The following is a 15306-nucleotide window of genomic DNA, read 5'->3' as shown; positions in this document are numbered from 1 at the left end:
ACCAAAGAAGAATGTAATGTAAGAAAAAACTGCAGGATTATTGCCAGACAGACTAGAGGCACAATTATATATGCCTGAATGATTTCGAACTCAAATTTTCATCCACTTGGCAACAACAAAAGTTCTTTATGTAATTCTCTTGCACGGCAAATATTCAAATAGTGCGGTAATGCATCAAATTCATCCATCTATCATTGATGCGGAATAGATATGCAAAATCAAACGCTAGACAGTAAATAAAATTTCTTTCGTCATCGTAAATAGCAGAGAAATCAATATGTGTGAGTGTTTAAAAGCTCCCCCCTAAATGGAAAATGGTTTTGCAATTATTGGCCAGACACGATTTGGCCGTTCTCTCAATTTGCACCGCATTGAAAAGCGATCAGTGATTTGGGGTTTGTGCTTGATTACTCGTTGATTTTATTTTACTTGTGCTTTAATCATTTTCCTCTAATTTACTCGTAAACGCACACAGCGGCAGCCAAGGGGTGGACAGCTACTCGAATTTGCTCTAATATGTAAAAAAAAATCCCCTACTTTTTGATTTTATATTTTCTCTTGAATATTCTCAAACGCTTATCAACTGAAAGAAAATTTGCCTGAGTTTTTGAATTTGTCTAATATCAGTAGGTATACACTACCCGTCAAAAATTTCCGGGCAAGCAAAAATGGCGTATTTTTGAAGGCAAATTTCAAGTGGCTGTATCTCCTGCTGTGGTTAACCGATTTTCAAAAATCGACCAGTTTTGGAAAGGTACATTTCTCACCTTTCCAAAACTGGTAAATTTATAAAAATCGGTCAACCCGTTATTTCTTGGCAGCCATTTTGGTAAACCTAGGCAAAAGTTTTTTTTTCACAATTTTACAAATTTTCACTTTGACCTTTTGCATCGATAGTTTTGCATCGATAGTCGTTGGAAAGGTAATTTAATTCCCTTTCCAAATCTGATAAATTTTTGAAAATCGGTTAAGCGGTTCAGTCGTGACAGCGCCCATAACGAATAAAAAAATCTTTTTCACAAATTTTTAATGTAAGTTTTAGCATGAAAAAAAATTGTATTGACTTCTAATGAAAAGCCTGAACTTCCTGATCTTTCAGGAGATGATCCCTTCTGTCCTAACTAATAGTATCTACTTTTGTTAGAATTTAGTCTATATTGATACTTATTCAATGGGTATTTGCACGCCTCTGGATGCTGAATTCTGTTGAATTCTGTTGAATCGTCTATGGATTGAAAGCCACCAATTTGGTGTATGGAATGCGTGGTGGTTGGGAAAATTCATAAATGTGGTGGCTTTTTGGTGGGATAGGGATGATAGTGGAAAACCCGCACTGGCTACTTTTGCAAGAACATTGTGGTGAAATGAAGTCACGTCCTTCCTCCCCGATAATGCGGAATCCCCATGAATACCGTCCACACGGAGTTGATCCCATTCTTCTGGGGAGAATATTCCCCCACACCCGCATGAAAGGAACTTCCCTTGCAATTGACTTTCTCACCCCAGCGCCATCACATTGATAATTATATCAATGATTTTCTGCCAAAAGCAATGTGGCCATCCAACTCTTTGGTACAGAATGAAAATGGATAAGAACATCCTGATGTGGTCAATGGGTTGGTGAGAAAGTTTCACCAATTCACCTCAATTACCTTTCTCTGCAAATGGTGCAATTCCATTTATGGAGCTCTATAGGGACAATTTTGGTGTCACCTAAGCTCGCACCCTGCCCCACAGTTGGCACAATAACACCCAATTAGTTTTATTCGTCGTATTTGCTTTAACAGCAGGAAATGATTCCACATTTGGTAATTTTCTTTCATTTTCAATGCGGCAAGATACCTAGGAGTTGGAATCTATTGAGTTTGATTAAAAGATGATCATATTTGTGGGGGAGAGAACGTGGTCAGCGGATATCTAGAGGAAAAGTTGTTTATCTACATTTGTAGGAATACAAATGATGATGAAATGGAAACCATACACAAAGGAATAAATAATTCATAAGGATATCAAAGAAATAAGCTTATCACCAACTGTTCGTTCAAAAAGATGTTTTTCCTTTTCTGTTAAACTCAAGGTATTAAAATGTAAAATATTTGTATTGTGCAATGTGTGCATGCTTTCATATAATCTTAGCCTGAAATCCATTTCAAGGAGTATTGAGATTTTTTAAACTTGGAAAACAATCGCTTGACAATTGTTTTTTTAACGTTCGACATTCCGTTTATGTTTGATATATTTCCTAACGTTTAACGATTTTTTTTTCTAACTTTCTGAACTTCCTTTTCAATCCTTTAACGATTATCTCTAACGTCTGACGTTTCTTTTCTGGCTTTTGACATTTCTTATAGGTACTTGCCGTTTTTTCCATCAATTTATATTTTTTAAATGATTTAAAATTTTCTTTCTGAATTTTATTAACTTTTTTCACTTTTAAAGATAAGTCAGAACTTTCAAAACTTTTAAATGGATTTAAGAAACCAAAAAAAAATCTCTGGCTTTGCCTCTAGTATGAATTTAGAAAGATGAACTTGAAAATCAAGAATTATAGGGTTGAATATTTTCCAGAAATTAAAGAAAATTTTAATCCCAGAAATTTTATTTTTTATCCCAGATTCCACAAACTTTTCTTTTGTTTAGTTTCTTTACGTTAGAAAATCATGACTTTTGTGTTTTTTTTACGTTTATTTTCCCAATCTAAAGACGATGAGCCTATGAAATAACGACATTCTATTTAATTCTATTGTCATTAAAGGGTTAACCCATTTAGACGTTCTAAAAGCTACCAAAAAGGATTTTTTTTTCACTTTGGCAAATTTAAAAATTAGGAATTATTTTCCAATATTTATCCCTATAAAATCCAGCCACATCTCAATTTTTCCTTTCTTTCTACAAAATGCCTTTTCCACCCACTCATCCCATTTTCCTTTGGTGTTTTCCACACTCTATGTGTGACATCTAAAGCACCCCCCCCTGCCCAAAAGCTGGTGTCAAAGTGCGGCTTCTCTTGAGAAAATGATTCCAGATGGAAAATTCACAGGCGCCGGAATATTTGTGGGTGGTGTAATAAATGGATGTTGTTTGCGAAGAAGAAGAAAAAAGGTTCATACCCTCATAGAATGGGGATGAAAAAAAATCCCCGTGACGATATAATGTAATTGTTGGGCCATCAATCATTAATCTCTCATACGCTCTGAGTTGCAGACACATTTTCTTGTACACAAGCACCCCTGTGCCACCCGAGGAAATGACAATTTGGTCCTCGCACCCTTGTTATCATCATAAAAATAAATTTTACCCTCTAGATCTCCCCCGCACATCGCCCCCTCCGTGCCCTGGGTGTGTGGATGGAATCTTGATTCCATACAAAATTCCATATACGAGCATTTGATGGGTGCTGTAGCAGAGTGTGCTATATAGCGGCAGCGCAAGGGATGCTCCGTGCACGGGGGAGAATGTTAATAATTTCTTTACAACCCCGATACGATCGTCCAGGGCACAATTGGATGGTTCTTCTTTTTTTGCCCCACTCTCCTCTCTCTCAGCATTTCCCGTAAAGTTATGGCATGTTACACATCATCCACCCAAGTCAGCGAAAAATGACGTTCCAGAGTTTAAAATTTTTCTTAAACACTGCACGGATCATTCACCTCGACTTTTCACAAACAAAGCGCAGTGATTAATGTGCCTCGTGCGTGAGACTGAAGTTGGTTTGCTTTTAAAATCCGAGAGTGGAGTTTAAATTTTCCGCCGTTTTTCACGTTGAAAATTGTTAGGGAGCTTGGGAACAAGGGGAAACGTGATTGCTGAAAGATGTGTACACCACATTATCAGGGCCGTAATCAGACATTTATTAAAGATGGTGTTTTTTTATTGTATTTGAATTGGCAGTTTTTTTTTAAATTTATACGATTCTAACGATTTTTTAATGTTTGACGTTTGTTTTCCAAAGTTTGACGTTTCTATTCTAAAGTTTAACGTTTTTTTTTCAAAAATTTGACGTTTCTTTACTAAAGTTTGACTTTTTTTTCTAAAGTTTGACGTTTCATTTCTAATGTTTTTTTTTCTAGTATTTTACATTTATTCAGATGTTTAACGTTCATTTTTCTAACACTTAACGTTTATTTTCTAACGTTTAATATTTTTCACCCCTTGACGTTTCTTTGTAATTTATGACACGTCCTAATTCTGACGTATTATTAGTAATAAATGTTGAGTAGTATTCGGTGGATTGAATAATATTAAAATAATGAAAATGAGTATTTAAATACACCACATTATGATCTATGTTATCTATGTTTTTCTATTTTTAAAAATTAAAAAAATGGGTCGTATTCAGCGACTAAAAAGTCCTTGAAATATTTTAGAATTTGGTCTGAATTTTCAACGTCTTTATGAGTTTCTTGGCCGTTGAATACGACTTAATATTTAAATAATGAAAAAACTAAATCAAAGCGAAATTAAAGCAATATTTTAAGCAAAAAATGGATTTATAGAATATTCTTTGCGCTCTTAAAAATTTAAATTTAAGAAAATAAAATCCTAAAAGCTACACCACTGTTCGCGAAATTTCCTCAAGTACGTTTGCATCCGTACACTTTGCCTTCCAAATCCGATTTGTCATTTTCCCGCCGAACCATTCCATTTTCCCCACATTATCTATTTTCACCACTCGAGTTCACCATTTCGAGTGCGCGCCAAATTCAAATATTATTCTATTTTATAAGTTTCCCAAACACCACCGTCTACGTAGTATTTCCCCCTTGGTAGAGTAGGAGTTAAAAATATACCCAACTATGGCAAATAAAAAGAAAAGAAAGCACCAGTGGCGACTCGAGAAACGAGTGGAGTATCAAATTCTGGTGAATTTTCCACCAACTCCCCATGCCATAGTACTTGAATTGCTCCCATATGTTCCACATGGGAATCATTTTGATCCATCTATGTCCATTTCTCACATTTTGAGCAAACGTTGGGTACTAAAATATGAGTTGGGGAGTACATGAATCTGCGGGGAACGATTTACTGAATCATATTTTTATGTCTTCCACTCATTTTTTCACATTTTTTTTCACAAGGAATCTTTCTAGCAAATACACAAGAAATGTTTCATTTTGAGCAATTTAAATTTCACATTGAGTTGAAATCACATGCCTTTACTTTATAAAGCCTAATGAAATATATGTATTTGCATGCAACAAAAGAGCTTAAAAATATTTAAAAATATGTTTTTCCCTTAATTAATTTGTGATAAATTATTGATTGTTCGTATAAATCTTGCACTGCTGGTGGATAAATACTTGATGAGCACTTTGTATTGCTGGCATTGCTGGTATAACTGCATATATGAATGTGCACTACTATATAATATATTGGAAACAAATATAAATGAATTTCAAGCTCAATAAGTTCGCATATATAATCTTCGCAATTAATTCCCAAATTTGTGTTTCGTCTCCATTAGTTTCTATGCTAAATCAGCTATATCCAAAGCATAAATTACATAGCTTATTTATATATTTATATAATGTAGGTTAAGGCTCTTTCATAAAGCTCCAATCGATACACAAACAATAAACAAAGCTTTGCCATCGAGGAATCATCTATTTTATTAATTAAAATGAACATTCTAAATGACAAAGAAGAAAGAATTATTCTTCCTTAAAAAACAACTTTTGAGGCACTTTTAACAAGCAGAAAAAGCACAAAGAAATGCTTCTTATTTGATGGGTTTTGTGGGCTTTTGAGATGCAACAGAAATATTATGATGTGCAAGTTAGAGGAAATTCAGCAACTTTGTGGAGCAATTGAAAGTTCCTCAAGTGGTAAGAGATGAAAAGCTCGCCCATGAATGTGTTTACCCGGGTACTTTCCCGCTTGAATCTCAAACTGACCATGATGCAATTGTTAAACTTTTGCATTAAGGATTTTCATATTGTGTTAAGATGAATTTAGGAGCTTTTAACTGGGAATTTAATTGCATTTTCTCCCTCGTAGAGAACTTTCTTCTTGATCGATAATTTCAAATGGAAGCTTCCACAGAAGTTTCATGCAGACTGATTGGAAAGTCAATAAGCTTCAATGAAAATTTCCACAAAGTTCTGATTTTTCTTTATTTTCATGGTCAATAATTCATTTTAATTAATATATGAATAATTTTTTATAGAAATTTGTTATATAATAGTGACAAGGAGTTCAAGAAAAAAATGTATTAAAAACTCCCTCAGTTAATCCTTTTAAAATCGAGCCAAAGAGGATTTCAGGAAGAAGCAAAGTTCATGCAATTGGGGTGACTTTTTGGCATTCGACGCTTGTTCGTTTTGCCTCTATAAAAAGCTCTTCGAGGGAAGCTTTTTTTGCTGTGAGTGTAAGTATGGGAATGGCGGCAATAGAGTGGCATTTAGAGAGCGACAGAAACAAGAATTTACAGCACTCATTTCCGAAAATGGCTCAAATTTCCACGATAAAAACGGGAAATCTCATTTAATGTCGACGCTTTTCAATGATACCCCCTCGCTTCACCAAAAAACTTGGCTTCACATCCTCCATTTCATATCATATAATCCGAACTTCTCATTCTCGTGCCATGCACCCACCTCACACCCTCGTAGTAAATTGGTATTTGCTTCGGAAAAGGGGTTGCCCATGTGTGAAAAAGTCAGTGAGAGAGCACCATGAGAGAAAAGCTCTCCCTTTACACTTGATGAGCTTTTCATAGTCTATCAAAATACATCCGAAAGTTTTTCCCACGCAACACAATTTATATACGGGGAAGCCATATAGCACAAAAATAATTTTTCGTTTCCATCAGTGAATTTCCATTTATATCGTTTCATATACATATAAATTGATTTCACGGAGAGAGCATTTAGAGTGAGAGATACAAGGGCCTGAAGGGTGTGTTGTCAAGAACTATTCACCGATTCGCAAAGATAAACTTTCGGCAGAAACATTCTCAACTCACTTTTCACGCCAGGAAGAATGGATAATTTCCAGGAGTTTTTCTCCCGTTCTGCATTTTAATGATGTTTACTTACACCTTGTCATTCGCGTAGTCATACAACACGGTGGATTTGTCATAAAGTGAAGAATCAACGACGGCACCAATTAAAACATTTTCCCCGGGAGAAATGAAAAAAGTAGAACAACCTACAACTTTTATAATGATTTGAATTTTTCATCATCTCCCAATCCCATGTCAACAGATAAATAAATTATTTTCATCATTTTACTCCACTGAATAGATTCAGTGTTCATCAGTAATTCATTAGTTTTTCATGGCAAAGAAAGTAAAAAAAAATTATTATAAAATATACCGGAAATTTAATTTAAGCTTAGAAAAATACTCGATTTTCTCGGAATCTTCTTACATAAATAAAATATAATTTTCCTAATGGATTTATAAATAAAAAAAATTCCTGCGAATTTAATTCCTTCGCATCTATAGGGCATTTTTGTTTACTTGAGATTCATAAAAAAAAACTCCTAGGAAATTGATAAAATAAAATAAATTGAGAACAGATTGCAAATTTTCCCACCATTCAAAGCATTTTGCAAAAAATTCCACGACGAAATTAAAAGTTTCCGCGAAAAGGGTTTCACAACAAATTTAACCCCTTTCGTCCTTTCCACCCATTCTCACGCCTTGAACTGCAGGAATGCAAAATAAAAATCCTGCGGCGTTTCCCACGAATTTATCAATCACACCACTTCAAGCACAACATTGAAGCATATATTGCATCAGTCCTACCTTCGGCATTCGAATCATTCAGTTGGGAAAGTTGATCAAGTGCCTCAAAATGTCTTTCTTGGACATGTCTTTTGAGAAATTCTTGGAACTTCTGATCATTTGTGTGATCTCCAAAACAGCAAGACCTATTCGTGGCTACGTGAAACTGAGCATTTTCTTCATTTTCCTCAATATTTTCTTGATAATTATCGAAGTTTTTGTGCTTCTTTTTACAATCAATTCATTTTTTATTCCTAATGCAAATATAATGGAACAAGTTTTCAGTTTTCTTATATTTGTTGGACTGTTTGACATTCTGATTAAAAATTGGTCTGCAATTCCATTTCATGAAGAATTTGTGGAGCTTGTTGATTGGATAAAACAGCTCCATAAACAAAAGGATGATAATGAAATCATCCAGAGAATCACTGAGGAGGAACTTGCAAAAATTAAAAATTATTCATTGATTTTTATGGGGTAAGTCTAAAAATGTATTTTTTGTTTTGTAAAATTTTTTAAATAATATTTTTCTTTTAGTTGCTACCTACTTATATTTTCTGTAGCTGCATTTCTCTGTGTAATTAGCATGATTGATACAAATTTGATTGTAATGACTATTCCTACTTTATCACCGGATTATTATTCCTATATTTACAACATAATTCTATTCATCTCTTGTTATGTTGGAGTTTTCTGGACTATTTTGGCAGATTGCGGGAATGTCTTTATTGCATTTTATGTTGTGGGTCTCATGAAGAGCATCAATAGAATGATTCAAACCAGCAGTAATATTCAGGAGTTTCCGAATTTACTTCCTAAAATTCTCAAGAAGCACGTCGAGATGCTAAAGATCGTCAATACCTTCAATGAATCATTCAAATTTATGTCACTGATCCAACTTGTTATGAGTACAATGATTTTCTTTACAATGCTCTTCAGTATTCAAATGTATGAGAAACAATTTGAGATGCACATTGCATTTTCTGCAGCTCTACTTCAGTTGATATTTGTGTGTGTTTTTGGAGAAATACTTCGTTCAGAGAGTGAGGCGATCTTTGATAATTTGTACCAAACCAATTGGTACGAGCTAAGCGTGAAGGAGCAGAAGGTGATCCTCATGATTATGATGAATTCAACTAATCCCATTTCAATCAAGGCTGGAGGAATGTACGACATAAATCTAATGACTTTGGTTCAGGTATTTAATTTCTCTAATTACTTTTTGAAATCTTTTAAAAAGTTTACAAAAATATTTTAATTTTCTTTGCAGATTTTGAAGCTCTCTTTGTCCTACTCAGCAATGATTCTTACCTTTGCTAAGAAATAATGTATCTTGAAAAGAGAAATATTTTCTATCTTAATTGGTAGCTTTTTTTTTAGCTTTAATTAAAGCTAAAAGTAGAAATGTTGATAAACTGAAAACACGAATGAATTTTTTCACATACTACTTTATGTATTTTTGCGTTTTTATTTACCTTTTATTTTTCATTTCTCCTCATTTGGCTGCTTTTATCTTATATTTGTAGCTACAAAGTATTAAAAGAATAATTCAAATGTAAATCTGTATAATCCCTTTATGTATATTGTGGGCATAATAAAAATTATTCAATTCTTCAGGAAAATCATCTCTTTAATGTTTTTCGAATACAAAAAAAAATTATTCTGTTCTACTATTTTATTTTCTCCGAGAAATTCGAATATCTGCAAAATTTTCCAAACTTTAGATAAAAATTCACTTAAAAAAGCATTTTAGTTCTTATTACAGTAAGTATATTATCCTTTTTTTCATAAACAGCTAAATATCTTCTTATAGAGGTACCTACATATTTTTTTCTGTTAAATGATCCCATTGGGAGTCTAATGGAAAGTTCTTTACCTCCTTCAATTCAGTAATTTTTACTTTAATGAAAAATTCTTTTGTTAATAGAAAACGCGATAACATTTCCTACAAATAAAACCAGATGAAAAAATTCTCATAAAATGAATTAAAAAGAAAAGAAACTTGTGAATAGTTCACGAAGAGTTGGGATTTTATTTGCGAATGAGGTCATAAAATCCTTTTTGCAACTTGCAAGAGAAGACACATGTTAATCCATTTATTCATGAAAATCTCAAATTGTAAAGCAATATCAGGGCTTTACGGGGTGCCAGACTAGTGGAACAATGGCTCTTAAATCGCATTATACTGCATCATAAAATGGATTCACATTATTTCCATTGCGGGGATACTTCTGGGGTTGTTTTTGGATTTATATGTAACCACCAGAGCTGAGGAAAATTCATTCTCTGTAGATATAAATAAGGTGTTGGGTGATTATCGATTTATTTCTCTAGATTTTCTTTTTTCTTTTTGAAAAATAAGACAAAAATTTTAGGAAAAAATCTACGTAAATTTTTTTTTTTGAAAAATTTTCTTTGATTTATTTATCAATTTCATCCCAGAGTCTTCTTTGGAAATGACAAAAAAAACTATTCTAATTTCCTTCCTATTTTCTTAAACTTTCATCTTGAATTTTCCTGAATTTTCTCGATATAGGGGAGACCAGGGCTAATAAAGTCACTTAAGGGTTTGGAAAAAGCCTAAAATAACATATTTCCTAGCTAGATAGAGCAAAATGATCTGAGAAAGAGTTGTAGGGCAGTAAATTTCCTAAAGGCAGTTTTACATTTCGCTTTATCTATTTGGGAAATATGATATTTTGAGCTTTTTCTAAACCATTAAGTGACTTTTTTTAACCCCGGTCTCACCTAACTTTTAATATTTTTCTTGCAAGTTATAAATAAAATCTAACTGCCCCACAACTCGGGATTAATTCACATTGGCATAATACAATGCAGGCAAGTGTATCATACCCCATTCTACAGCAAACTTTTCACTTTTCCTCCCCAAATGGGGGGTCAGGGAGTAATTTTTTTTGTAGGCACAAGAGCCAAAAACCAAATGGACGAGAAAGCACCAAAAATTGCAATTCAATTGAGTGCATTCCGAATAAAATTTCACCCCATTATCAATTCAACAGGGTGCCTGTGCCAACCCCATTCCAGTAGCTGCCATCCCCTATGGAAAAAAAACCACACATACACCATCAGACAGAAATCCCCCGGGGGTCATGGATAAATGTTTTCGACGCCACTGCAATCACTTGCAATAATAAATAATTTCACAATAATATGCTACCTTATTTATGACTTGAGCAAAAGCATTTTTATCACACAACAAATGGACACAATTGCAGCTCTGGGGCGATGGGGTTAAATAATATTCCACGAAGGGGTTGATATGCGCGCGGGGTCACCCCAGTCAATTGGGGAGATAAATTGCCCACATTATGGGGTTATTATACGCACTCGTATTGCTTTCGTAAATTCAATAAAATATCCTTCAAGCTATTAATTTTCTCTCACTCGAAAATGTCCATAAAATGGAGTTGAATGAAAATTTAAGAGAAAAACGTTGCTGAGGAAAATCTCTCCATGGTTTAATAATATTCTTTTTTTTCCGATTTTTGACTTATTGTGGCTTTTTTTAACTTCTTTATATCCTTTTTCTTTATTATTTTCCTCTTGTAGGAGGTCTAATGTTCGTAAAGAAAATGCCTGATGAACATTGCACAAATTATTTAATTTTTTAAGTGATTCAAATTTTCAATAAATATTACATTTGAGTTTAAAGTTTGTTACTTTAGGTGAAAAATTGCATTTTTCGCAAAATCTTGCTACTTTCTGGCAAGGGTGAGAATCATTGCTGAGTAGGACAGAGAAAGCTTCAAAATCTGCAAAGAAAATTAAAATATTTTTTAAAACTTTTTTTAAAAACAAAATTAATGAATAAATTACTTGAACCAAAGTCATGAGATTAATGTCGTACATTCCTCCAGCTTTGATTGAAATGGGATTTGTTGAATTCATCATAATCATCAGGACCACCTTCTGCTCCTTCACGCTCAGCTCGTACCAATTGGTTTGGTACAAATTATCAAAGATCGCCTCACTCTCTGTGCGAATTACTTCCCCAAAAACGCACACAAACACCAATTGAAGTGAAACTGCAGCAAAAGCAAAGTGTATGGCGAATTGTTTTTGAAACATTTGAATACTGAAGAGCATCGTAAAGAAAAGAATGGTGCTCATAATAATTTGCATGAAGGACATAAATTTGAAGGATTGATTAAAGGCATTAACGGCTTTTAGCATCTCAACGTGTTTCTTGAGAATTTTCTGAAGTAAATTTGGACATTCCTGCATGACGCTGTAACTTTTGATCATTCTATTGATGATTTTCATCAAACCCACGACATATAATGCAATGAAGACGTTCCCGCAATCTGCCGAAACCGTCCAGAAAACACATAACCAGATTAAAATGAATGCAAGTATGTTGTGAATGTAAGAATAATAGTCGTATGCTAAGTAAGGTATTGTCATCATAATAAAGTTATTGAAAATAATGGTCGAAAAACAAACAATAGCGGCAATGGAGTAAATTGATAAATAACATCTGAAACAAATTTAAGAAAAAAGTACCATCATTATCATATTGATAAAATTAATCATTGGAAATATAAAATATCGAGTTTTTTTTTATTTACTCACCCCATAAAAATCAAAGAATATTTCTTAGCTCTTCCAAGTTCCTCATCAATGATGCTCTGAATGATTTCATTGTCATCCTTCTCCTTATATAGTTCATCTATCCATTCAACAAGCTCCACAAAATCTTCATGAAAGGGAATTGCACCTAAATTCTTTAAAACAATGCCCAAAGCACCGATAAATGTAAGAGAACTGAACACTTTTTCAATTATTGTAATATTGGGATCAGCCAAAGAATTAATTGTAAAATGCAACAATAAAGTTATAAAGACTGTCAAGAAAATATTGAGAAAAATAAAGAAAATGCTCAATTTCACGTAGCCACGAATAGGTCTTGCAGTTTTGGAAATAACACAAATGATCAGAAGGTCCAAGAATTTCTCAAAAGACATGTCCAAATAAGACATTTTGAGGCACTTGATCAACTTTCCCAACTGAATGATTCGAATGACGAAGGTAGGACTGATGCAATAACTGCCCTAATGTTGTGCTTGAGGTGGTGTGATTGATAAATTCGTGGGAAATGTCGCAGGATGGTGTCAGGATTTTTATTTTGCGTAGCTGCAGTTCAAGGCGTAGGAATAGGTGGAAAAAGGACGAAAGGGGTTAAATTTGTTGTGAAACCCTTTTCGCGGAAACTTTTAATTTTGTCGTGGAAATTTTGCAAAATGCTTCGAAGACTTCGAATGATGGGAAAATTTGCAAGCAGTTGTCAATTTATTTTATTTTATCGATTTACTATATACAAAGTTGCATAGACAAGCGACAGTTCATGTATTACTTAAAGATTTCTCTTAACATTTTTGTAATAATTTTAATATACTTTTTTAAAATTCTTTTGTTCCCTCAACTCAATCTTTAACTAAAATGTTTCCTCTGTTTCCTATAATATTCCTATTTTTGACTAATTATCTATGATATAATTCATGCATGTAAATATATTTAGAAGAGCCCAAATCCAACTCTGAGTTTTCTAAGAAAAGTTTTTTGAATAAAACGGAAAGATAAAATTTTCTTCTTTTAACACAGAAATATTCATTAATTTAAATAAGCCATCAAGTAGAAAATATTCATTAATTATTGCTTCATATTTTGCCAACCTCTCTTTAGGAATCAAAAATCAAAATATTTCTTTTTCAATCAGCTCTAGCCTTCGGGAACATCTTAAAGAAGAATTGCGTGCTGCACTTAATGTACGCTAATATATGTTTTTCCTCTCAATCGTGGTTTCCACCCCCATGTCATATATCTCATCTGGGCTCCCACCACCCTCTTTGAGAGAACATTATGCAGCCCCTTCCCTTCTATGTATGCCTTCACCCCGCGGTTTTGTTTGGCGCGCAATCAACTCAATACGCTTCGGCATATACAGCACAAATCCCATATAGGGGTATCCTTCCCTCAAATGCGGGAACTTGAGGGATGAGTTTTATATGCTCTGTTGCTATATATTTCTCTCCATACACCCAAATACGGAGAAATATTTCTTCTGTGTGGAGTTCCTGCGGGAGTTAGAGAGATGAATTTGTATTCAACTTATTGCCTGAATCATCAATCACGAATTCACATATCGAAGCACATTTTCGCATTGCAAAGAGACTCCAGACGATTGGGTGTATTTACAATGTTCTCCCAGACATCCCACCCTCTGCCACACATCCTTTTTTTGGTTAATTCCCTCGTTTTTTTTCCTTCTTGAATTGTTTCCTTATATCGTGCTTTTTTCTCATAATATATTCGTATAAGGAAAATATTGATTTCCTCACGAATTAATTCTTCAATCCTACTTTACTGACTTCTGAATCGGATTTTGATAAATTGTTTCAATTACATTTATTAGCAAATTTCTTTTGGGGTCTTTGGGGTGGATCTTAAAGAAAGGGATATTTTTCAATGGGTTTTTTATTGTCATGTTTAGAGCTTATTGTATAAGAAAAAAATAATACATATATTACTTATTTAATTCTTTAAATTTAAAGTTTTTCAGGCATTTCTACAAACTTTCTCATTTTTCAAGAAGTTTTTTCTCTAATCTTCTACATGACTTTGTTAGTTCGTCATTGAGGAAAAGCTTCAAGTGCATATTCAGTATAAAATTGAGATATATGTTGTACATATATATAAGTAAAATAGTCAGTAATGAACTTCTCTGTGTGGCTCACGAGTAGCAGCCAGAAGAGCATCCTTAAACCCGATAAGAAGTATTTCATTTGAAATCCCATCCAATTGAGAAAGATTAATGCTTCTCATTGTAAATTGGAATTGTTTTCTGTGTTAGACATGAGATTAGAAAAACACTGCACTTCTCCTATGCACAAATCCACAAATAAAATGGGCAAATAGAAATACTGATTGAACGCCAGAGAAAACTCATCAATTTATCCTGAACAATAAAAATTAATTTAAAATTTAATCAGTTCTAGGCATTGATTGAACACATTAAATATGATAATTAAATAAATTATGCTGCAGAATATACTATTATGGTATAAAAATACGGTAAAACATGTATAATGAAAAAAAAATGGAAAAAAGATTGAAGAAAAATTATTGAAAGTAATAGCGATTTTTCAACAGAATAACCATATAATTTGTTAAAAATTTACATAATTTACTAATAAAAATTAATTGATTCTTTTTTTTATTAAATTTATCAAAATTATTTCATCAGAAATAAATAGAATAGAAGAGATTCCAAACATTCTGAATTAAATTCATTGGTTTTTCTTTAATTTCTTTTGATCTTCGTTCAAATGTAATTCAATATTATTCACTCTGAATTCCATTTAAGTAATTTCTGGCATTTTTAGGAAATTTCTCGCATTGAAAATAATATTTAAACAACATTTTAGTAAATTCTTTGGCAACATATTTAATTCTCACCCCCCTTCCTCGTGCTCATCATTAATTTTGTGTTTAAACTGAATTCCATTGAATGCGGAAATGTTATTTCAAATATTACGGCAATGAGACTTTGGAAGTTT

At 33.2% G+C, this 15306-nt stretch overlaps 2 protein-coding genes across 2 annotated transcripts; one reads left to right on the top strand and one right to left on the bottom strand.

The window, feature by feature from the left end:
* The first annotated feature begins 8498 nt into the window (after window positions 1–8498).
* LOC129794448 (odorant receptor 33a-like) lies at window positions 8499–9925 on the top strand. The gene is made up of 2 exons (XM_055835199.1): window positions 8499–8927; window positions 9854–9925. Exons 1-2 carry the CDS (start codon window positions 8499–8501, stop codon window positions 9923–9925), a joined length of 501 nt encoding a protein of 166 aa, XP_055691174.1.
* Window positions 9926–11445: 1520 nt separating this feature from the next.
* LOC129794446 (putative odorant receptor 83c) lies at window positions 11446–11995 on the bottom strand. The gene is made up of 2 exons (XM_055835198.1): window positions 11567–11995; window positions 11446–11502 (listed from the first exon to the last, which is right to left on the bottom strand). The coding sequence occupies exons 1-2, from the start codon at window positions 11993–11995 to the stop codon at window positions 11446–11448; spliced, it is 486 nt and encodes a 161-aa protein (XP_055691173.1).
* Window positions 11996–15306: the final 3311 nt, after the last annotated feature.

Source organism: Lutzomyia longipalpis, chromosome 4 (assembly GCF_024334085.1).
Source record: "Lutzomyia longipalpis isolate SR_M1_2022 chromosome 4, ASM2433408v1".
Classification (NCBI taxonomy): Eukaryota; Metazoa; Arthropoda; class Insecta; order Diptera; family Psychodidae; genus Lutzomyia; species Lutzomyia longipalpis.
The sequence above is the reverse complement of the archived record's forward strand: the minus strand, read 5'-3'. Positions and strand labels throughout refer to the sequence as shown.